The 22,638-nt window shown below is 51.9% G+C and overlaps 3 protein-coding genes across 3 annotated transcripts; 1 reads left to right on the top strand and 2 right to left on the bottom strand.

Moving 5' to 3' along the window:
- Window positions 1-1,780, top strand: CTHT_0059730 (hydrolase-like protein; the record flags this gene model as incomplete). The annotated part of the gene is made up of 2 exons (XM_006696228.1): window positions 1-187; window positions 309-1,780. The coding sequence occupies 2 exons, from the start codon at window positions 1-3 to the stop codon at window positions 1,778-1,780; spliced, it is 1,659 nt and encodes a 552-aa protein (XP_006696291.1).
- A 10,400-nt stretch (window positions 1,781-12,180) lies between these two features.
- CTHT_0059720 (putative WD repeat protein) lies at window positions 12,181-14,405 on the bottom strand (the record flags this gene model as incomplete). The annotated part of the gene is made up of 2 exons (XM_006696227.1): window positions 12,181-13,386; window positions 13,437-14,405. The coding sequence occupies 2 exons, from the start codon at window positions 14,403-14,405 to the stop codon at window positions 12,181-12,183; spliced, it is 2,175 nt and encodes a 724-aa protein (XP_006696290.1).
- A 3,747-nt stretch (window positions 14,406-18,152) lies between these two features.
- CTHT_0059710 (chitin synthase-like protein) lies at window positions 18,153-21,890 on the bottom strand (the record flags this gene model as incomplete). The annotated part of the gene is made up of 1 exon (XM_006696226.1): window positions 18,153-21,890. The coding sequence occupies one exon, from the start codon at window positions 21,888-21,890 to the stop codon at window positions 18,153-18,155; it is 3,738 nt and encodes a 1,245-aa protein (XP_006696289.1).
- Between the last annotated feature and the right edge of the window lie 748 nt (window positions 21,891-22,638).

Raw genomic sequence — 22,638 nt, 5'->3', positions numbered from 1 at the left:
ATGAAGAAGGCCGCTGTTCTTGCCGCGGCTGCTGCCCTCGCCGGCAGCGCGAGCGCCAGCCGCCACGGCCACCGCAACGTTCACCGCCATCTTGCGAAGAAAGACCTCTCCACGGGTCTGGCTACCGCCGACGTCTGCGTGCCGACCTGCACGACCATCTACAGCACCATCTACGGCGAGGCGACCAGTATGTGTGACCGATCCAAAAGAGGACGAGACTCAGCAGGGGGGAAGGGGGGGAAGGAGGGGAGAATGAGAGACGTGAGAAGTGAGAGGTGAGGACAGAGAGATGCTGACTTACGCAACAGTCCTGCCGCCGGCCGAGACGCCCAAGCCCTCGCCCTCGCCCGTTCCCGAGACCACTGCGGCCCCGGCTCCCCCGCCGAGTGAGCCCGCGACCGTGCCGACTCCAATCGTCACGACCTGCGAGACCACGGGTGTGTACACTTTCCCGGCGACGACCATCGTCCTGACCGAGACCGTGACCACCTGCGGCGCCAGCACGACCCAGGTGCCTTCGGGCACTCACACCCTGGGCGGTGTGACCACTATCGTCGAGACCGCCACCGAGATCGTATGCCCCGTCGCCACGACCTCGACCGCCCCGAACGGTGTCGTCACCAGCTTCGTCACCGAGACGACCTATGTGTGCCCGACCCCTGGCACCTACACCATTGCCCCCATCACGGTCACCGTCACCGAGCCCTCGGCCACTGTCGCCGTCCCGACCCTGACCACCTACGAGCCCGGCACCTACACCGCCCCGGCCGTCACCACCACTATCACTGAGACCAACTACGTCTATGTCTGCCCCTTCACTTCTGAGGGCGTCCCAGCTCCTTCTGAGCCGACCTCTGCCCCTGAGCCGGCTCCGCAGGCCATCGAGGTCCCCAAGCCCGAGCCCGTCACCAGCCAGGCCCCTCCTCCTCCTGCCAAGACTTCTACCCCCATCAGCTCTGGCGGCCCCAAGAAGCTGGGCGGTGGCAAGCACTGGGCCATGACCTACACGCCCTTCCGTGAGGACGGCACCTGCAAGACGGCTGCCGAGGTCTCTTCCGATGTCGCTGCTATCGCTGGCGCCGGCTTCAAGACCCTGCGCGTCTACTCGACTGACTGCGATACTCTGCCCAACGTCGGCGCTGCTGCCCGTGCCAACGGTCTGCGCATGATCGTCGGTATCTTCATCGGCGCTCCTGGCTGCGACAACGGCAACCCGACTGTCGCTGCTCAGATCTCTGCCCTCAAGGAGTGGAAGCAGTGGGATCTCGTTGACCTCTGCGTCGTCGGTAACGAGGCTCTCTTCAACGGCTTCTGCTCTGTCGACCAGCTGGCCGGCCTGATTCAGCACGTGCGCAGCGAGCTCTCCTCGGTCGGCTACACCGGCCCCTTCACCACCACCGACGTCGTCTCCGCCTGGCTCAACAACGACGTCCAGCCCATCTGCCAGGCCATTGATGTCGTCGCCTGCAACGCCCACGCCTACTTCAACGCCGGAACCCTGCCCAAGGACGCCGGCAAGTTCGTTGCCGGCCAGCTGGCTATCGTCGAGAAGATCTGCGGCAAGACCGGCTACATCATGGAGACCGGCTGGCCTAAGGCCGGCAACTGCATCGGTGTCGCTTGCGCCGGCCCTGAGGAGCAGAGGACGGCCATCCACAGCATCGAGGAGGAGGTCGGCAGCAAGGCTGTCTTCTTCTCCTTCCGCGATGACCCGTGGAAGGCTCCCGGTGCTTGCAACTGCGAGCAGCACTGGGGCTGCGGTGATGTCTTCGGTGCATAAAAGAGTATGTGGTGAGAGGAATTGGTAAAGGGTTGTCGGGGTTTTTTTTCCTAATCCTTTTTCTTCCTTCGTGGAGGATGGGCGAGTTGAGTTTCCTGTCAAGGGATGCTTTCTCATCACCAAGCTTGACTTCGCTTGTCCCCCGGTTCTCGGGATAAGGGATGCAAGGGCACTTCTTTGTGTTACCTATCCTATGCAACTTTGGATATGAATATATATTTGGCTCTCGATATATAAACGCAAAGTCAATGTTTGGTCCCCAATCTGTCAGCTACAGCTCTTCTCAAAACCGTTCGGTCGGGCTATATTGTACATATAATATTTAATCCCCCCTCCTGCCTCTATCTCACCATCCATCGGTCAAACGTTTTCGCCCTTTTCTGGGAATCTTGCACACACTTTATGACATGGGGATAAATATAGACTGGGAATGACAAATCATCAAGAAGGCATCGCTGCGCTGCAGTTGGGACAAACATTTCATCATATCTCATACACACAGTCAAATATGGGTTCTGGGTGTTTGGGCGGCTCATGGTCATCTCATTTCATCTTCAAGGGGAAGAGAGTCCGGAGGTGGAGTGCAAGATGTTGCGGTGTGGAAGAGTCTATGTCTAGCATGCGACGATCTTGGGTCGATGGGTTCCTTTGCTCTTGTCCTACATTGCGTCTCTCGTTTAATGTTTCTTTCTACTTTTAGAGTTTTCCGTTGCTGTTTCTAGTTGTCAATACACCGAGATTCCTCAAATAATTGGACCCCTAACCTGTGAAATAGTAAATGAGTGAAGTTTGCAGTCATCTTAAGATTCTCGGCACTTTGAGCCTCCTCCTGTAGTGTTCCCCCTTTTCTTCCATGGGGAATCCCTGCCAAACAAAGCCAAGGCTCGATTTTTCTCCCCGACGTTGTGTGACCTTGATAAACCGGAACAGACGTCATCCCACATTATTCAATACATACTTCACGTGCTTTATGCTGTATCACCGGAATGTAAGATGAGAAACAATGGTCCAAAGTCCAAGGGACTAGGACGAGTGTCTACGTATCTCCTGCTTACTAGGTACTTTAACCATTCAAATAGAGCTGTTATTTCGTAAAATTGAAGTGGGAGTTCACCGATATACATAACCAGCATCAAGGACAGGGGTGATCATCATCAGAACCATTACCCGATAGCCATGAGTCGTGACGTCCTTTCGGATGGGATTCCTGATGACAACCATCTCACTTCGCTCGCTATACGATTCTAATCCGTTGTCTCTTCTTCATAAATGCCAATTTCCACTTCCAATTAATGATCATTCGCTCCAGACAGCTTGCTGAAGCTTCCTCGTTGTACCCCCACCAGCAGCTCCCAATACGGACCATGCAGTTTGGTGAACATTTGGCAGCCATCAATATTAGGGCCACTTGCTGCCAGCTATCGATGGTGCATAAAGGTGCTAGATAGAATGGTCCGTCCTTTCGGTATGGCGATGCCGAGATTCCTTGATCCAAGGTTACAACCGATGAGTTGTAACGGTTTAGTGTAGTTAGGATCCGTAGCTCTGTGTATCTGATAGGCGCGAGGGGACACTCCATGTCGATGAAGCCATCAAGGACCGGACCTGTTGGCGACGACGTGGCCAATGTACAGCCAGCATCTATAACTTGTGCGTGATGCATCCAGTCTGTGTCTTTCACCCTCAAGGTAAGCCACTGTTCCCCTGGCCAAGAAACGCTCTCATCGATCGATGCCCAAGACCAGGTCGGGAAACGGCGTTCAAACTGTTCAGCAGCCTGCCAGTGTGGGCTACCAAAACCTTTCAACTTGGCTATCTTGCTGGACACACTGGCTGCCCAACCTAAATCTTGGAGGAGTGTTTCCTTCCATAACCCAGCCAAGTATTGCCATCCTGTCCGTCTCTGGATTAATTCTGCCACTCCGGAGATCGCAACTAGCCTATCGGACTTGATAGAGAGGTTCCGAGATGAGTAACTCCCGACTAACATCTTCCATAATTTCTCTGGGACTATTCCTGCTGCCTCTTCGCCCGCAATGTATCGGGAGAAGGCTAGCTTGAGCCTTTCGAAGCGGCTCGCATGCTCAAAGAGCTCCGTGTTCTTAGCATAAGTCGAGAAATGGCATTCGCAAGCGATGGATTCTGTGCACTCCCATCCTATCTCCCACTTGCGAAAATGAAGAATCCTTGGTGATAATAAACGTTCCTGGAACGTCCAGCCTCGAGCGAGAACAGGAGAATCCTCATCCTGTATCATCTCTGTTCCATCTGCTTCCGCATGCTCGAATACGCGACTGATGAAAGGCTCTTCTTCCAAGATCGTCCGTGAGCTAAACAGGCCACGCTTAGGTGAGTCGGCCCAAGTGGCGGAAATGGTCAGACACGAATTCTGATAAACATGAGCCATGCGAACGGCTTCACGTTTCCAATCCTTAGCGTCATCCTGAACGATGTAAAGCGCATCTATCCAAAGATAACGGATACCCAGTCCACGAGTGATCTTAACAGAATCTTGAAAGGTAGGTGGAAGCTCATCAAAGCCGATGTTTTCCTGGTAGCGGCCAATGGTTGCTTTTGTCGTCTTTATAAACGCCGAGTTGCCCCAGCAGTATGAAAGACATGTATAATGTCCCTTCTCTCCCCTGGTTTCAACAAGTCGTATAGGATCAGATTCCCTGAATCCCAGATCAAGCACTCTGGTTGGTAGTGGGGGATTATTGTCCGAAGATACTAATGCAACCGCACAACGCTTGTGAGAGGATAAGCAGTTCTCGAGCCAACCATTTACCCTATTCATACTTAGGTGAGATTCAGTCCCTCCGTCAAATGGGGACATAGGGGGTAAACCCCATGGATTTGAGACACCTATGATCCAAAAGAATCAGAACAATGAAACTTATTGATGGGTGAATCAGTCGCGATGTTACCTTTAGCACCAGATACCACGAAACTTCGGTTAAAAAGCGTGAACAGCACAGCCAAACACGGATATTCTTGTCCGTAAATGTCACGTGGAAGGATAACAATGTCGTTGTCCCAATCCCAGTATTTCCCAAGTGCTGTTAAATAGATGCAGCCTCTACATATGGGGTTGGACTCGCAAATTTCGGATACTGTTGTGCCTTTGGAATGGTGTACAGAAGTTGAAGTCCCTTCATGAACGGCTGATACGATATGGTCAAAAAAAAACCATTGGTCTTGATGGCTCGTCAGGAATGCAAAACTTGATGATGGTGCCACGCTTCCAATCCTCCCATTTTCTGCACAGAGCAGGCCTATCGTCGCCCATGACCCCTTCCCCATCCTAAACGTTCGGCTGAATTAGACTTCACTCTTGGTTGAGCGCAAGCATCGAATCAGCCAACTCCGCGTTTGAGGTTGTTGAGCCGGATGCACCAGAGTCGGAGTCCATATCTGTCATGCCGGGGGACTGACTTGAATTCTGTTGACAAATGCCGAAAATCTGGTCGCTACGTAGATGAATATAGTAAGCGTTAACAGCTTTGGTGACTGAGGAGTTTGGGTTCAAGAATAGGAGGATCAAACACGAGACAAGTAGGTGCTGAGCCGAATCATCGCTGGACGAACTTGCGGTATTTCCTGCAACTTCTTCGCGCACCAGACGCCAGGAGGTTGACCGTCTTATGGAAAAGCAATGAGCATGATCTTACCACAGACGCCCACCAAGGGCACGTTACCCCGATATGCGCGTAAGTTTTATCACATTCAGTTAATGTAAATATGAATTTTTCGGGACGTGCGAAAAGTTCAGAAATTAAAAAAAATATATTACACAATTGAGTCCCAACGTAACAAACAAGAAAAGCCAACAAAGAAAGTGTGGCAAAAAGATTCGAGATGTCCCAGAAGAATAACTGTGACTTATACAATTTTGACCTTCGATTTTGCCCCACTTAACGCCATATCCCATGGCATCTGCCAGCCGAGGGCCATTTTCAGAGTCTTCTTACCCACAACATTAGACCTGTTGTACAACCCGAGCCGATTGATACAATCTAGGCGATATTTGTCAGGGGCGAGGATAAGCCCTAAGATGCAGAAAGAGCCAAAGGTCACCAAAGGGACAAGGTAGAACGGACCGTCTTCCTCTTTCAGCCACGAGTAAGCCAGTCCAGATCCGCCTCTACCCGGGCTATATACTTCTTCAACTGCTTGAACGACACTGGAGCGAGGCAACATTCCAAGTCGATGTAGCCATCCAAAGCCGGCCCGGTTGCTGAGTGTGTGGCCAAGGTACATCCAGCATCCAACACCCTGGCGTGTTCGGTGATGAGGTGACGCTTCCGTAATTCTGGCATCACCAGTGCGCTGTCCCATTCGATCTGGGAGTCAATACCTGCCCATGACCATGTGGGTGAGCGTCGGGTGGTCCTTGGATCTTGACTTTGGCGAGAATCTACGGCAGTGAACCAGCAAAGATTCTCGAAGAGAGAGTTTCCTTCCATAAACCGGCCAGGTAGTGCCTTTGTGTCACTCTCTGAAAAGCATCAGCCACTCCTGAGATAGCGGCTAATCTGTCAGACTTAACAGTCAGTCCTTGGGGCGTGTAATCACATAGTATCTGCCCCAGCAGTATGAAAGCGCGATGTACTGGCCTTTCATGCCCTCGCATTCGAGGAGTCGAATCCTGTCTAGACTACCTAAGAACTCTAGTGGAAAATGAAACATCACCAGTGATGCCTTTGGATGTTGACGTACAACGTTCATGGGATGCCGTATAGTTGTCAAGCCTGTCATGGATCATTTCGAAAGCGATGATAGAGCCAGTACCATTCTCTGTGAAGGTAGGAGGCAAAGGAGGGATGCCTTATGGATTTTGGTAAACCTACCAAGACAGTACATAGGTTACTAGTTTGTCACATCTCGCAGAAGAGGTTGAATGACATAGGATACGGGAAGATACTTGGCCTACCTACCATGAATCCCAGATACCGTCAATGTAAACAGCAAGTCAGTGTCGCCCAGCACCAGTTGAGGCGAAAGATTCCTGCCATCATACAACGAATGTGGAAAACAGCAGGCATCTCCGAAAAAGAATAACCCCGCATGAACTCGATGGACAGTCGGCAGCCCCAGCAACGGATGTTATTGCCTGAATCAGTGGACTTGATGAGACCCAGACAAATGACCTCTACGTCCCCAATAAACCTTGAAAACGCTGTTGCTTTTCCAATCATTTCATGCCTCGCAAAGCGTGTGATCTTTTCCGGATGCTTAGCGAGCCAGTTAATGAGATCTTAAGGATTCGGTAATCCTTAAACCTCTTGTGTCTTATCATGGTTTTTTCTGCTCGAGAGTGAGATCTTCCAGGGACACATGTTGGCTGGGCTGCAAAGTGCGAACTTAAATGACAAATGCCATTAACCAGTGATCTGAAAGTAATAGCAGGATAGGTAGAAGGGGCTTCAAATATTGTTGTCAAAGTCTTGGTCACAAGAGGTCCTTTTTTTGTGAACTTTGGAGTATGAGGGACGTGGCAGTATGGAAGTGACATTACACAGCCTAATGCACAACGCAAGGGGATGGCACCGCCTACCAAGTGACGCAGGCCCCAGAACAACTAGCAGCTATTCTGCCTACTCATTATGCCTTGCCGCAGCTTTGCAAATGCCCTTAATAACGCCCGCAGCGAGAAAGCTAGCCGAAATGGTTGAAGCGAGGGATCCTTGGTCCATTCTGCCAACTCAATAATGAATCGCGCAGTGTCTTTCTATCCCTCTTTTTGAAGACTTTTCAACTCAACTCCCTCCCTCCCTCCCTCCCTCCCTCTCTCTCTCTTTTTTTCTGATCAGTTTGACAATCAGACATATCCGCAATACCATAAGACGAGGCCTCTTATTATACAATGACCGAAATTGTAAAGTGACACATGGATACCATCATCAAACTCATTTGGGTTATGTCAGCGCGTTACCTTGGCAGAACAATAGAATAGATGGATATCTACCCGTAGATACTTGCAAAAGCCGGGGATCTTTTTTACATGAATATCGGTTCCTTTATGGTGGATAGAGCTGTCCGCACGTAACAACTGTCCAAGCGTATGCAGACTCAAGGCTTTTGGATGATGCTCTTTCAGGATAACGGGAAACTGGTAGGTGGCGAGTTTGTTAGCACCCCTATACCTAACTCTGACCCTGATTATTCATGTAAAAGATCCCTAACTTTTGTTAGTATATGCAGGCGCCTAATAAGTGGATACATGACGTGGTTACCGAGGCAACGGAGGGACACAGGGGAGAATCAGGGGTAGTCTCAACAAAATGAGAAGGAGCAAGAATTTGTCCATAACTACAACGCATCCTATGTACACCAAGACAGCCGCCTTCAATAGAGCATCACTGCCATAGCTAGGTATCCAGCCAAAAGAGATCAAGAAACACACATGACTTGCAGGGTGCTCACCGTGACACTTCATGTGAGTATCAGTGCCAGTTCAGTTTGCTGACCTATTGGAGGATTGCCCTCCCAGTGTTATTTCCTTCTAGCAATGTCCGTTCCACTGCCACCATTCCCATCGTCATACAATTCTGATCGTCTTTTTCTCGCTGGCGAGTGCCAACTCCCACAACGGCGTCATACCAAGACGTTCTCTCCACCCTGTCCGTGGCACGCACCGTTTAGCAAATCTTGTGTACAACGCAACACGGGCCATGCAGTTCGGACGGCTTTTCGTAGGCGCGAGAATAAGCCCCATATCCAAGTAGCCATCATAGCTCATCACTGGCACAAGGTAAAATGGCCCATCTCTCATTTTCAGCGATTCTTGACCTTGATCCACGTGAACTTGATCTCGCCGCGTTGCTAGTTTATCCGGTCGACGATAGACTTTCGTCTTTAGCGCTGCTTAGTTGACTTGGATAATGTGACATCGCAGGTCGAGATAACCGTCCTCCACTGGGCCTGTTGCTGATGGAGTAGATAATGTGCAGCCAGCATCTAGGATCTCGACATGTTGATGGATCTGGAAGCGGTTGATGAAGTCAGGATCTCGTCTGGATAACGGTGGATGCCACAGTATAAACTGATCAGTGGATGCCCAGGACCAAGTGGGTGAGCGTCGGGTTTGAGGTTGTCTCGGAGAATCTCCTACAACTTTCCAGTCCGAATAACTATACGCAGCCCAGCATAGGTCTTGTGGGAGCGACTTCCTCCACAAGCCAGCTAGGTATTTCCAGCCAGTTGCCCGCTATATAACGTCAGCTATCCCCGAGACAGCAGCTAGCTTGTCTGACTTGACGGTGAGGTTTCGGGGCGAGTATCCAGAAACTATCCGTCTCCATAAGCAGTCCAAAGGTGTGTCATCCTGGCAAATTGTTTCCGCCCCGCGTTGTCGCAAGACAACGTTATAGAAGTCCGATTTTATCAGATCTTCATCAAATACTGTATTTACCGAAGCTTTGGTGAAGTTTGGCATGTCAAATTGAGGGCATTGACAGGCGTGTGATTCCAGACACTCCCATGTTGCCTCGTGCAAGTTGAAATGAAGAACCCGAGGTGGTAGTAGTCGCTCTTGATATGTCCATGCTCGTGAAAGCAAAGGATATCCACGACCAATGGCGACAAACTCTGTTGCACCGGGACCGTCAACTGGATGTCTAACCACGCAAACATTTACCGGCCCGTATTGTCCTGGCGTAAGCGGTTTAAACAGACCATCAAAGGGAGAATTGTTCCAGGTTGCGGAAATGGTTATATATGAGTTTTGAAAACCTTCGGCCATCCTAACCGATTCTCGCTTCCAATCAGCAAGGTCAGGTTCATTTTGGATGATGCAGAGAGCGTCTATCCAGAGATAGCGTATGCCGAGCATACGCGTGATTCTTGACTGTGTCTTGGAAGGTTCGTGGAAGCTCCTCAAACGCTATGCCACGCTTATAGTGATCAATGGTTGCACTTGTAGTTTTCATGAATTCCCCCTTACCCCAGCGGTAAGAAAGGCAGATGTACTGTTCTCTCATTCCCGCTGATTCAACCAGACGGATTGGGTCCGAATCACTGAAACCGAGGTCCAGTACCCTGGTTGGCAGCGGCGGGTCGCGCCCTGATATCAAGGAGCAACGTTCGTGGTTGCTTGTGCAGTTGTCAATCCATGATTTTAACATATCGAAAGTGGCTGGAGATCCGTTTCCTCCATCGGAAAGTAATACCGGACTAAGAATCTAAGGATTTTTCAGGCCTACAATTCAAAATTGAGTCAGTAAGAGTGACAACTATACACACTATAAAGAAGTTGGGGACCCCTAACACAAACCTTCCACACCAAAGATTACGAGCACCTCGTCTCGTTCTCTGGTGGTAAGTGTCAAATATGGAGAAACTGATCCAGAAACTCGTATGAAAAATACTGCAGCTGAGAAATGCAACTTCTACGCCGCATATTGCTAGGATAACTTGACATCCCCAGCAACATGACATATCGATCCCGCCGAGAGGGGAATGTCCGATCGTGATCTGGTTGCGTTCCCAACCTCTCCATTTCTCACAAAGGTTAGGCTTTTCTGGATGTCTTGCACCCCAATCGACCAGGTCAAGTCTATCTGGTCCTGCTTTGGTCAGCCTTGCCCTAGTTGCCGGAGACGTGTAAATCATTACACGGTCTGGTGGCGTGAAAATTAGGTAGTCACATGACCCTATGATAAGTAAGAGATGTCTTCCAACTTGAAGTTTTTTTTTTTTTTTCAGGCTATGGGACGGATTGGCGGTTCGTTCAACTACTTCTTCACCTCTTCCAAAAACCCCATCTCACTGTATTCATTAGCTGCAGTCCCTGGCACATTTTTCCCGTCTGCAACTCTCTTGCCTGATCCCCAGTCAACTTCGTCCTTTCAAGCTCCCTGATCCGCTTGTGTAGTGGTTTCTCACGCTAGATGGGTTATTCACAGGTTACCCACTGGTGGGCGTCCACGACGGCATGGTCTTGGGAGGAGTCGGCGTGTAAGAAGAAGAAGGAGAGAAGTTCGCTTCACTTTCGAGTCTCGCAAAGCTGCCAGATGGGATACGACAGCCATATGACCTGTTCGCTGCTGATGAAGCGAGCCATGGAGGAGTCGAAGTTTTTTCAAGAGAGTAATGGGGTTAGGGTCTCCGTGGTTGCAGGCTAAGAGGGGTTAATAATACATCGGTAAACTTGCAGAAGTGTAGGGCTGTGAGACACCAAGATCGAGAACCTACCTGCTGTACCCAATTTCGCCTCGATCGTCAACTTTAAAGGGCCAAGCTTGGCGAGTGTTTCCTATCAGTAGTAGTATCAGCTTGCAGTGCTTCTGCACCAGAACAACCCGGCACCCAGGATTTGTGCCTCACTTACCTTCCCCTCCCGCTAAAACGAGTCGACCTCCTTCGGCTGAGGCGACTTTTGACTGGAACTACGTTCCACGCGAAGGATCTCCAAGCATAGCAGAAAGCTCTTCTACCACTCTTGTTCTGGCGATACAGGACATTATTCCGAAAACTATATGCCAGATGTTCTCCCAAGTGTTTATCCTTTCCCCTCCCTAGAACTCAACGTCATTGACGAGCTTGAAGCCATGGATGTTTGGGCCGAATGGGAAGTCAAGGGAAGCTCGAAGGACATTGAAATGGCTCTGTCCAGGGGTGTAGACTTGTTGACTTCGTCCTCGACAGGTTTGAGGCTGATGACGGTGCTGCCCATTTTGTGCCTTGAGAATCCCGCGGTGGGTAGATTTTGTGACATATGGGGTAGCTGTATGGTGCAATACAGGGGTTGTGCAGTCAAAGGATTGTTGATTCTTCGAGCAATGCTTGCAATGAACTTTTATGCAACTGAGTGCTTTGTGCTGGTAACTCAACTTCAATGCCAGCAGGCGCGAGTCAACTAGCTGTTGTTGGCGCCAACAATAATGTCTGCAACCTTGCTTTTTTTTCTTTTTTACATCATGATGAATATTTTTTTAAAAAAATCCAAACTCTTTTTAAATCAATTTTTATAGTAGAAGATGTCAGCCTTTTCTCGAGATTTTTTGTGAACAATGATGTACTCACCTGAATGACTAATGTGCTTTCTCCGTGCTTCATAATCCACACAAACTGAACTTATTAACCGGGCATAGCACATCCATCCTTTTTTATTCAATTCCCAACTCCCCAATGGCTTGGATTACTTGATATTTAAGCCTGGGCAGACTTAATGGCTAACAGGCCAGCGATCCTATCTAACTTATAGCTCAAGGACTTTCCCAGTACCACGGTCGCTGTAGCAATCAATTTACTTATGCAATAAAAACACAGCCCAGCCTCCAGTGAGGTAGCCAACCCCATATCAACCCAAAACGCCAGTTCATTGCTTTGTAGCTTGATGCCCTCATGCATTATATATCTCATACTGCCCTCTCTTTCACCCCAACACCCTTGCCTACTTAAAAGAACCCCATATCCACATGCCCCACAGGCCTCCTCCTCCCCCTCCATGCTCTATGCCTGCTTCTCTTCTCCTCGGTAAAGATATTCCTTCTCCAATCCCCTTCAGCACTCTCCTCCGTCTCCCACACCATCCCGTCCTCGGGCACACCATTCTGCTCCAGCCCCCTAACACTCCCGTAGCACCTTTCCAAATATATGATCCCGCCCCTGTGCCGATCCGCACACAGCACATACAACCCTTGTCCACCATCAACCCAGACAGTGCCTGCCAGCTCCCCGAACACATCAAATATCTGCTTGGACCGCCACGAGCGCGCATCAATGATGTTGATGAAGTCGGCTTCCTCTGCGGCAACAAGGACCCTTGGACCCGAGCCGACGGGGCTGAACTTGAGCGAGCGGACGCCGACCATTTCAGAGCGCAGGACACATACTGGTTGAGGACTGCCCCGCGAGTCGACCAGCCGGCGGGCATCCCAAATCTGGACAGTCTTATCCTGGAAACCGGTCGCAATCGTCCAGCCGTCGTCGGCCCAGTCGCAGGCGAAGCCGAAATCGCGGTGAGCAGGGAGTTTGTAGAGGATATTGGGTGTGCCATCCGAGCGGGGCTCGTCAGCGGTGATGAGGACGTCACGTTCGTCGCCGACAAGCACACGCAGACGACGATCGGGGGAGAGGGCCGTGCAATTAATGGCGTAGTCGAATTTCTCGGTCTGGAGCCATGTCTCAGTGGCGAGGTCCAGAATGCGGAAGCACGTATCGTTGGAGGCGAAGGCAGCACGGGGGTTGCTGGGCGAGGAAGACCGACCGAGTTGGATCGCGATGTGGTTCGTTATACCGCTAACGCTGGTGGTAATGATACCCTCGTGGCAAGCAGTCGACTCGGGCTCATCAGTGTCAAGATGGCGCAGGACGTACTCGCCGTTGAAGCCACCAGCTACGAGGACGCCATAGGCAGCATCCATGGCAGAGATTTGTGCCGGAGGGGCTTCGTTCAGGCGCATAATATTGCGTGTGGTGTTGGAGAGGGGGTTGAATTGCTGGACAGCACCCAGGATTGGGTAGAATACGCGTGCTCGAGAGGTCGCAGCTAGGAGGTTGCGCAGCTGAAAGTGTGCTAGGTGCACATTCTGCCGGATGTACATCCTCCGGAAGCGGAAAAAGCTGTCGGCTCGCGGGAGAAGGAGATCAGGGAGACCGGGCTAAACAGTCAGCATCAAAACGGACACCATAAGGAGTATGGGTTACTCACATTCCACCGATCTGACCCCGGCACGTTAACATAGTTCTTGTACGTGTTCAACCTCCTCTCCCGAGCCCAAGTCCTATCAATCCCCAGCTCGACCCAATTGATACCCTGGAAGTCACATTTGTCTCCTTGGAGATCAGCGTAATCGACCCGCTGAGGCGTCCCCTCATTCTTGGCCAGCTCCTGCACCTTGTCCAGCCGCGGGCTAAGCGAAGACCGCGCCTTGTAGTTCGCGTTTGCCAGCGACCAATTGTACAGGAACTCCCACAGACCCAAGTTGAGCGACCCAACCGTCAATGGTGACATCTGCGGCGGCATTGCGGGGGGTAGATGGAACGGCGCTGTATACAACGCTCCTGTGAAAGCAGGAGGGTTGGGTACTGCGGAAGGGACGTTGCCAACATCATTAGGGGGCATTGGAACGGGGGCATCGAGGTTGTCAGGCAGCAGGGCGAAGCTCATAATGTTCGGGTTGATGTAGAAGGTGCTGTCCGTGTCGTTCATTCCAGCCAGATCGTCCTGCTCGTCGTAGTCATCCTCCTCCCCACTGGTATACTCTCCTGGGCCAACATGGCTAACCAATGGAAGGCCTATGTCGTCCAAGGCCACGCCGCCCGGGTCTCCATCGTCATCGTCTGCATCGACATCCTCGCCTTCTGGTGGATCACGCGACGGTTGTTGTACCGAATTCTCATCCACGCGGGACTGGTCGGTGTTTAGGTAGTCATCTTGTTCTGCGCCGCTTTGCGCATCGATTTCATCATCGCCAGAGTACCCGTAATGATTATTTCCGTACGCATTAGAGTCCCCCATGTCCATATATGACTCCGATGAGTAGATATTCGCCTCATTTCCATCATATTCCTCACCACTCTGGGTATCCGGTGGGAGATATATTGCTGATGAACTTGTGCCGGCCGACTCTTGACCGTAGTAGTTGGCAGTCATCGGGTAATTGGAGAAGGACGACATGGCGGTTAACCAGGTGTAGCTCTCCCAAAGGCAATCGGACACGTTGATTCCCGTAAATGGGGGCCAAATCCGGACCCGCCCCCAATGTGCTAAATCGTAATGATTGTGATCCTGCTTGTTCCTAGATCGCGCTCTTCACACATGCATTTGCTGACGCCACAAAACTTCCCTGCTTCAAGCCCTTGTAGAGTGCTAATCAAAACCGATGGTCGTTTCAAAAAAAAAAAAAACCTTGCAAATCTAGTTGTCCAGATAGGTAGCTGCCCAAGCGGGCCCAGCTTGGAGTGAAGTTGGCAGAGTTAAGGTGGCGTCGTGTCCTTTCGCTGAGTGTCGTGGAGGTGAAGTGTGTGGTGAGGCGAAAAGTGAAGCTCGGAGAAGGATCCAGCCGAAGCTGTGTTGTCAGTGAGCAAGAGGGGGCAAGATGGACCCCAAGGTCTCGTGTCCCTCAAGACCCTTTGGCCAACCCCGAGCTCCTTAGATTAGATAAAGTGACCTCGACGCCACCCTGCACCTCGTTCGTTGCTCACACTACTCGTGAGTTAAAGATGAGAGATGGGAGGATGTGGGGGATGACGGATGACGGATGACGGATGACGGATAACTGGATGAGCCAGCCACTTCGTTCTGTTCTCCGCAATAGCCCAGGGCCCAAGCTCACTTGGGGACCCGCGGGTTTGGAGCTTGATGATTGACGGAGGGGGGTCCAATACACGTGGGAGGAGGGGTTCTGAATCCTCCTTTACTTGGTTCTTTCTGTCCTCGTCGTGGCTTGGTGAGTAACACGAAACTCGTGATTGATCGAAGTACTCAGCCCGGTGATCAATATCGCCAACACTAATGCTGCCGTATCTGTAATCCCTATCAGCGCTCAGGAATTACAAGGCTTCTGCTGCTTGCTTGCTTGCTTGCTTGCTGTCTTGCACGGCTGGGCCCTTGTTCGTTTGGGCATTCATCTGTACGTCAAATCAGGTGTACAGTAGGAGCGCATCGTAGCGTCGCAGCCGAACTGCTGTTTTTCCTTGCCGCCTGCCCTCTCTTCCTTGCCTCCTTCTTTTGGGACCCTCTGCTCAGATGGGGCTCCACAGTGCGCGCCTTGCCCCAGGCAGGCCGTCCAGCGTTAGCGAAAGGTTTGGTGTGGGGGATGCGCGCTGGCCTCTTCTTAGGCCGTCCTTTCCCTGGGTGGACAAAGGCGCCGGTTGTGTGCGGCCCAGGCGGTAGGGAAGGGTCCACTTTGATTCCCCTTGTGGGTTTTTCTTGGCCTTAGCTTCTTGGGGTTCTGTCCCTCATCCGGTCAGGGGGTTTAACAAGGTGGTGGGTTGCAAGGAAGATGTTGCCCTGTGCACTCCTGTCTCTAGGATGCACAGTGTGCAAAGGCACTGAGATCCATCGAGCTCAGGTCATCAGCTTCAGGAGAAGCATTGTCTGATAGCCTTTTTTTTCTAAAACTCGGATATGGTATTCAGCTCGTCCGTCCATAACGTATAATCACAAATGATCGGTTTTATTCCTTTCTCAGTGGCCTGTCTCCGTAGCGAGAATGCAGCCGAGCCCAAAGCCAAGGCCAAGAACACACGTAAAAGCCAACGCTAACTGCTCCTCGAATCTGCCTGCATCCCATTGCAGCAGTAATGCGGGGAGGAGAGAGGGGTTAGGGTCAGGTCGACTTGTCAAGCACCACGCATGAGACTTTTCGGGCCTTTGCAGCGTTCGCCCGGCCCGTTCGTTCGGGTTGAAGGGAAGCACATCCCTTCCCCTTGGAAACATAGCAGGAGAGATAAGTCTCCTTCCTTAGGTGCGAAACAGATAACGCACTGATATAGGTGGCGTGGTTCTCGTAGTTGGTTTATCTTTATCCGTATCGTTTCCAGGTTTCTGTAGCTCGATGACTGCGTTTGGACAGCCCGAGATGTGTCGTTTCGTACATAGTGGGCTCTTGACTCGATGATCTGCACGCTTGAGAGCCGAGAGAGAATGACACATGATGTCAGCGAGTGACATTGCTGCTTACCCCCTCACCCCCGATGCAACTCGTACGTCCCGATGTAATGTGTCCAGTCTAAAGGGTTCTTCAGTCAATTCTAAGACTGTTCTCTGGGCCACAGCAACCCGTCTTCAAGGACGAGGTACACAATACGTCTTGATGTCTTCGAAGCAAACAGATCTGCACCACAATTATAGCCTCTCTACAGTCTTCCCTGAGCAAATCACCTGCACTGCCGACCCAAACTTCGTTTTTCCATCCCATCCGCATGATCTCCTAAAAAATCCGGGCACCCTTCCCCTCCCACCATCCTTCTTCCCGCCCCTACATAATCCGTACAGCTTTCCACCTTACAATATATATCACCCCTCCCGAGCCTTTGATGCTTCCCCATTTATCCACCTGCATAGGCACCTGTCATACATACACAGATATCGGCTCTTGTGTAAGAGTGAGTCTGTCTGAGTGGTTCAGGCAATCCGGGTAGGGCAAGTTAGTTCAGGTTACATGCGACCTCTCTCGCCCTGACACAAAGCATCTGTCTGGCGATCACTGTCTTTCCGGCGCTCCTGCTGACTTCTGTTGTACTCTACAACCGTGGCATGCAGAATAGAAAACACATGCGGAGAGGGGCTTGTCTGCTAAATACATAGGATCTAGAACTCCGACAGCTGCAGACGTGGCTGCGACAGTGGCTTTGCCCAATCTCACTTGAGCACATAGAGAGGTTTCAGAATTGAGCTTTGTCCCTGGCGAATCGTGATGGTGGCGCTCGGTGAACCAGCTCGCTCGCCTAAAGCTTGTGTAACCGCCCAGCCCAAAGGGTGAGGAGGTTGTGATACATACCACTCATCCTAATCTTGAGTCGGAGGGGGATGGGATCTACTGGCTGTACTTGATCGAGCGCCTTTTAAGGGCACAAGAGGGCAACATACCGTTTTACATCAGCCACAGCCAGAGACGTGAGGCTTCTTTGTCAATTCACTAACCATTACTCTCACTACTATGGATACTTAGTCCTTTTTGGAGTGCGTGCGTACATGTGTCCATACACAAAAGATGTATTTACAACTACCACTTCGAAAGAGGAGAGAGTCTTGAGAAGCAAGGCAGAGCGGATAAAGAGCAGCAGCGATTTTTAAAACCATAGCCCAAGGACAGGAAGGTTGAATAAAAAAAAAGAACAAAAACAAAATATGCGCCGCCCGGGTGCTCCTACATTCCTCTAATAAGTGCTGTGCGAAGGTGATATCATAACTTTGGAGACGAAAAGGGGAAAGGTTGATTTTTGAAAAGAATCGTTGAAGAGGAAGAAAGAAAAATATCGACCAGGTTTGTTCCTAGGCGAAATGCAACGCAATGCAGTTTAAGACCCTCAAAGTCGGGGCAAACATTAAGGCGTAAAAAGAGAAAATGAAGACCGCCCCGATGTGAAGAACAAACAGAACCCCTTCAACCATTGCCATCCCACACTCATATCCCATCCGACCAGCCCTGCCACTTAGCCATGACGGTCTATGTAGCCATATATCGAGCTCTTTCCCTCTCTCTGCCATGCTGCTCAAAACTCAGACTTTGATGTGACAATTAGTTTGTCATTCCCATTTTGTCTGTTTCTTGGCCTCGCTTGTCTTCTCTCATCCTTCCCTTTCCAACTGATCAAGAGGAGACGAGAAAAAAAAAGGACTTCTGAACAACGCCCATTACCACTTCACTTCATTACCTCCCATCACTCCACACAATTGATTTCCATCACAAAAACTCGTTTAAGCATCCGAGTAATACCCGCCGTCGTACGGGCCATGACCACCCATCAGATGCGCCTGGCTACCGCCGCCAGGGCCGCCAATCACATTCTCCATCGATCCCCAATGGCTAGCATGGCTATAGCTATTATGCCGCATCTGCGCGGCCTGCTGTTGTTGTTGAGCCAGCAGCCGACGGTCGCGCTCAAACTCGGCCCAGCGCTTCATCGTGATCTTGGACGAGTCGAACTCGCCCTCGGCGTCACCGTGGCCGCCGCCCTTGGTATCTCCGGCAGTCTTGCGCGTTTCACCCCACGAAAAGTCATCAAACTTCCAGAAGGCGTACGTCGGCAGCACAAAGTTCCAGATGGGCAGTGAGAGCAGGTAGATGAGCATCCAGACCACATATGACCAGCTATGTGCGGTGACTACGATAAGAACAGCCGGCAGACCGAGGATCAGAGCGAGCAGGATGAGAGGGATAATTTGCGGCGGGGAGTTTACGATTGAGATGATGACTTCAGTTATTAGCAACCTGGGTAGAATCAAGGACCGGACAAAAAGCATGTACTTACCGACGTAGAACGTGAACGCGATGGCAGCGGGCAGAACCAGGGTACCAATAAGCTCAACAAACACAATAAACTGCATGGAGAAGCAGAAAGTACCACAAAGATCCTTGACGAGGATGAGTTCCATAAGGTTGTGAATAGTCGAGTTAATCCAACGACGACGCTGCGACAGCAGCACCCTGAACTCATCAGGCACAGTCGTCTTGCACACGGCTTGCGGCACGAAGATCTGCTTGCGCTTGGGGAAAGTGCGAAGCATGAGCGTCGAAAGGTAACGATCCTCACCAAGCAGCAGAAGATTCTTCTTGTGCAGCGTGTCCACCACGTTCTCCGAGTAGTGCTCGACGACGTCTGGGTTGGCCAGAATGGGCACCCAGTAGTTCTGAGCGCCCTTGGGGGCCTTGATGCGGTACATGCAGAAGCAACCGGGCAGGCAGGTGACACCACCGAAGACGGACTCGAAGGACTTGGCCAGGTGATGGGAGATGAAGTACTCGAAGACCTGGATGGCCGAGACCCAGCTGGCGCGTTTGTTGGCGATCTTGGTCTCACCGCACAGGCCCATGATCTCGGGATCCTTGACCATGGCCGAGATCATGTGCGTCAAGCTGTCAGGGAACACCTTGGTGTCGGCGTCCACCATGAGAACCATCTCGTAGAAATCAGGGGAGATGCCCGTGATTCTCCAAAGGCCATTGAACATCTCGTACTCGAGTTCCGTCATGCGCTCGTCGAACATAACCTTCTGGAGGAACGACATCAGAATGATTTGACTGTCACGCTTGCCACGGTTGCCAGGTTTGGCAGCGTGCTCTTCCTCGGGAGTCCCACACTTGACCACGACCATCATAGGCACACGCTGTTGCTTCTCGACGGGGATCGGCGAGTTCGGGCCATAGTCGTAAAAGCCCGCGTAGACCTTGGCCATGTTGTGACGCTTGGCACCGCTGGCAACAGCCACGTACGAGTAGGCCTGAACCTCCTCCGGCGGCAGGAGCTGGTCCTTGAGCATGCCCAAAACAATATCAGGAGTCGACATGGACTCACCCTTGCCCTTGATGATACCGTCGCAAATAACGAGGATCACCTTGTGGCTGTTGGGGTAGTCCGTCATGGCAATCGAATCCAAGGTTGTGCGGAGACCAAGTTCACCTTCCGAGTAGGCTGTGACCAGGCAGATGGCATGGGCGAGAGGGAAACCGAACGGCATGTAGTCGGCCGGCGGCTGAGGAACGACAGCCTCGTGGATGAAGCCGGCAGGGCCTGGACCGTCCGAAGCGCTGACGGTACTAGCATATGGGTCGGAACGGAGGAAGCTCGTCCGGCTGTCGTTGCCATGGCGGTAGGGACCGGGGCTCAGATACTGGCTGGCCGCGTTCTGGGTCGTCATGGTCGTGGGCACGCCGGACTTGCGGCTTGCGCGGTCATTGCCGTAGACGGCTGAGAAGCGAGAGGTCGTCGGCAGGAAGCTGCTGCGCTTACTATGGCGATCCGACCCATTGACGCTGCTGCCGATATCACCAGGCATCCGGGGCGGTGCCCGATAAATGTCTTCAGACCAGTCTTCGATCTGCCGGGCGCGCTTGCGAGGGTCGGACGACTGCGAAGTCTTGGCAGCCGCATATGTCGGAGCAATAAACCACTGGAATATGAGAGCGAGCACGAAACGCGAAAGGACAACGGACAGAATCAAAACGAGCGAGATGTAGAGGACCACCTTGGAAGCGATGCATCCGACAGTATCAGTATCAACATAGCCAACCTTGATGATCTCCTCGAAGCACTGCGCCATCTGCTTATCACCGGGCGACTGGAAAGCGCGCGTGACGTCGCGACCGCGAACAGCTTTGTTGAGAGACGAGTTTCTGTTCCTCAGCTCCTTGAAACGGTCGGGATATGTGACCTGCGTGTCATTGAACCAATACAGAAGGTCGAGATCCAGCACGTTACCAGAATAGACAATCAGGTTCCGCGAGCTGTTCTTGACATCATCCCAGGTGAAATAAACGTCGGCAGCATTCGTGAGGTTCAAGTAGAAGGCGTCTCTCGCTTTTGCGGTGGTATGACACGCGTAGCCAAGATAGTAGGGGATCGTCTTGTTCGGCTTCGAGGAACCATCTTGGTTGAAGGTCGTACACGGGAAGTACCAGGCGAGGTTACCGTCTCTGTCGGTCGGCACGTCGGAGCCAGGGGCGGCCTTAATCAAGCCCTTGCACTTGCCGTTGACGTTTTGGAACAGAAAGCTGCCGTCCTTGCCACCATGTTTTTCCGGAAGGTCGTAGAGCACGTTTGCGGCACTGCCGTCGAGGCGGCGGGGAATCCCCATAGCAGGAGGGTGACCCGAACCAGCTAGATTATAGGCCGATCCGTGGAAGATCATGTAACCAGCAGTCACTTCGTTCACACGTAGCCGTAGCGGGGGACGACCGCAAACAACCTGTGTAAAGCCGAAGGTGAGAAAACCGACGAACGCCATGATCATGAGGATAAGGCTGATCAGGCCCATCTTTTCCCTCCATGCTCTCTGCTGTGCCTTTGTGGGCATTCCGAAGCACTTAAGCACGAAGCCAGGGCACCAGAAGGTCACAATTGCGCAGTAGATGTTCCATAGACTCGGCGGGCGTAATTGCTCTTGCTGTTTGCGCTTCTCCTTGGTGATCTTCCCGCTGTTTGTCCTCCTTCGGGTTCTACCCTTCTCGACGTCATCACTGCGGTGTCTCCTGGGCGGGGACTGATCGGAGAGGGCATCGTCGTTCCTCGACCCGGCCCCGGATAGGTCGGTCGTGCCTTCGATGTCCTCAATTATCGGGTCGTTCCCCGTTGTTGATGGCATCGTGGCCATGTTTTGGGCATGTTTACGGTAGTGGTAGTTCGGATGGTCTTTCGTTATCCTGTTCCGTTCGGGGCGGATGAGGCTTCGTTTGCGCTGGAAGGACGGCGAGCTCGGGCCCCTCGGAGTCTGCGGCGACGTCGGCGACAAAGGTGTTTGTTCTATTTCTGAATTAGGAGACGGAATTGTGTCGGCGAAGGAGGATGCTGAGGGCCCACGTTGATGGTGAGATTGCCCGTCGAGGGGAGCGTATCCTCCAGCCTCGACGTCTGCAGGCCGCGATCTCCGCGATTGGGTTCGGTAGCTATGCCGTTCCTCGTACGTGGGCGTTGCGCCCGGTCGTTCGGGGAGAGACATCGTCCTGATCGCAGCCAGAGCGTTAGCAACTCGTTGCGCACAATCAGCGGAGACGAGAGGCGCGAGCGTCGCAATCAGATCGGATCAGGGGACTTCACCCTTTGCCACGGACGTCCCACGGGCCGTCGCGTCGGGAACACGGCCCACTGGGCGGTTTGACGAGACTGTGAGAGGGGAAAGGACAGTTCGGCCGACGTTGTGGGTGGCAGTGGAGTGGGAAATAAAGCAAAGGGAAGAAAACAGGGAGAGGGAAAAAAATGATATGATGATGGAATGTAGTCGTTGCGGTAGTAAGTCGTGCAGTGTAGCAGGGGTAGAAGGAAATATTCCGAGTCACAGGGATTCAAGGACAAGAAAAAAACAGGCGCATTGCCGCATTACCGCAATGCGCGCCAATGCAACGATGCAAGGCGTCCACAGGGAAACACCAGTAACAGGCAAGTAACTTACTGTGTCCAGGGCTAGTCTTATTTGTTTGGGAAGCACGGCAAGGTTAGATCCGACAAAGCTGTGTGGATATAGCAGTAGGAGACGGTCGCCAGGTGCCTGAGCGCAGTCACGCAGAAGGCAGAGCAGCTTTGCTGGCGGCTGGTCGACCTGAATTGCTTGTAAGTGTGCAAGTGGGCAGCGTGAGGTGTGTTGTTGCTGCGCTTTGCAGTAACTGGCTGCAAGTGGGCGGGGTGTTTCGTTCGTTCCTCAGGAGACGGGCCCGCGGCGTGAATCGTGTGCTGTGATTTGCCGGTTTGTC

The sequence above is a fragment of the Thermochaetoides thermophila genome, assembly GCF_000221225.1.
Source record: "Thermochaetoides thermophila DSM 1495 unplaced genomic scaffold scf7180000011821, whole genome shotgun sequence".
NCBI classification, from domain to species: Eukaryota; Fungi; Ascomycota; class Sordariomycetes; order Sordariales; family Chaetomiaceae; genus Thermochaetoides; species Thermochaetoides thermophila.
This window is presented reverse-complemented; position numbering and strand designations above follow the sequence as displayed.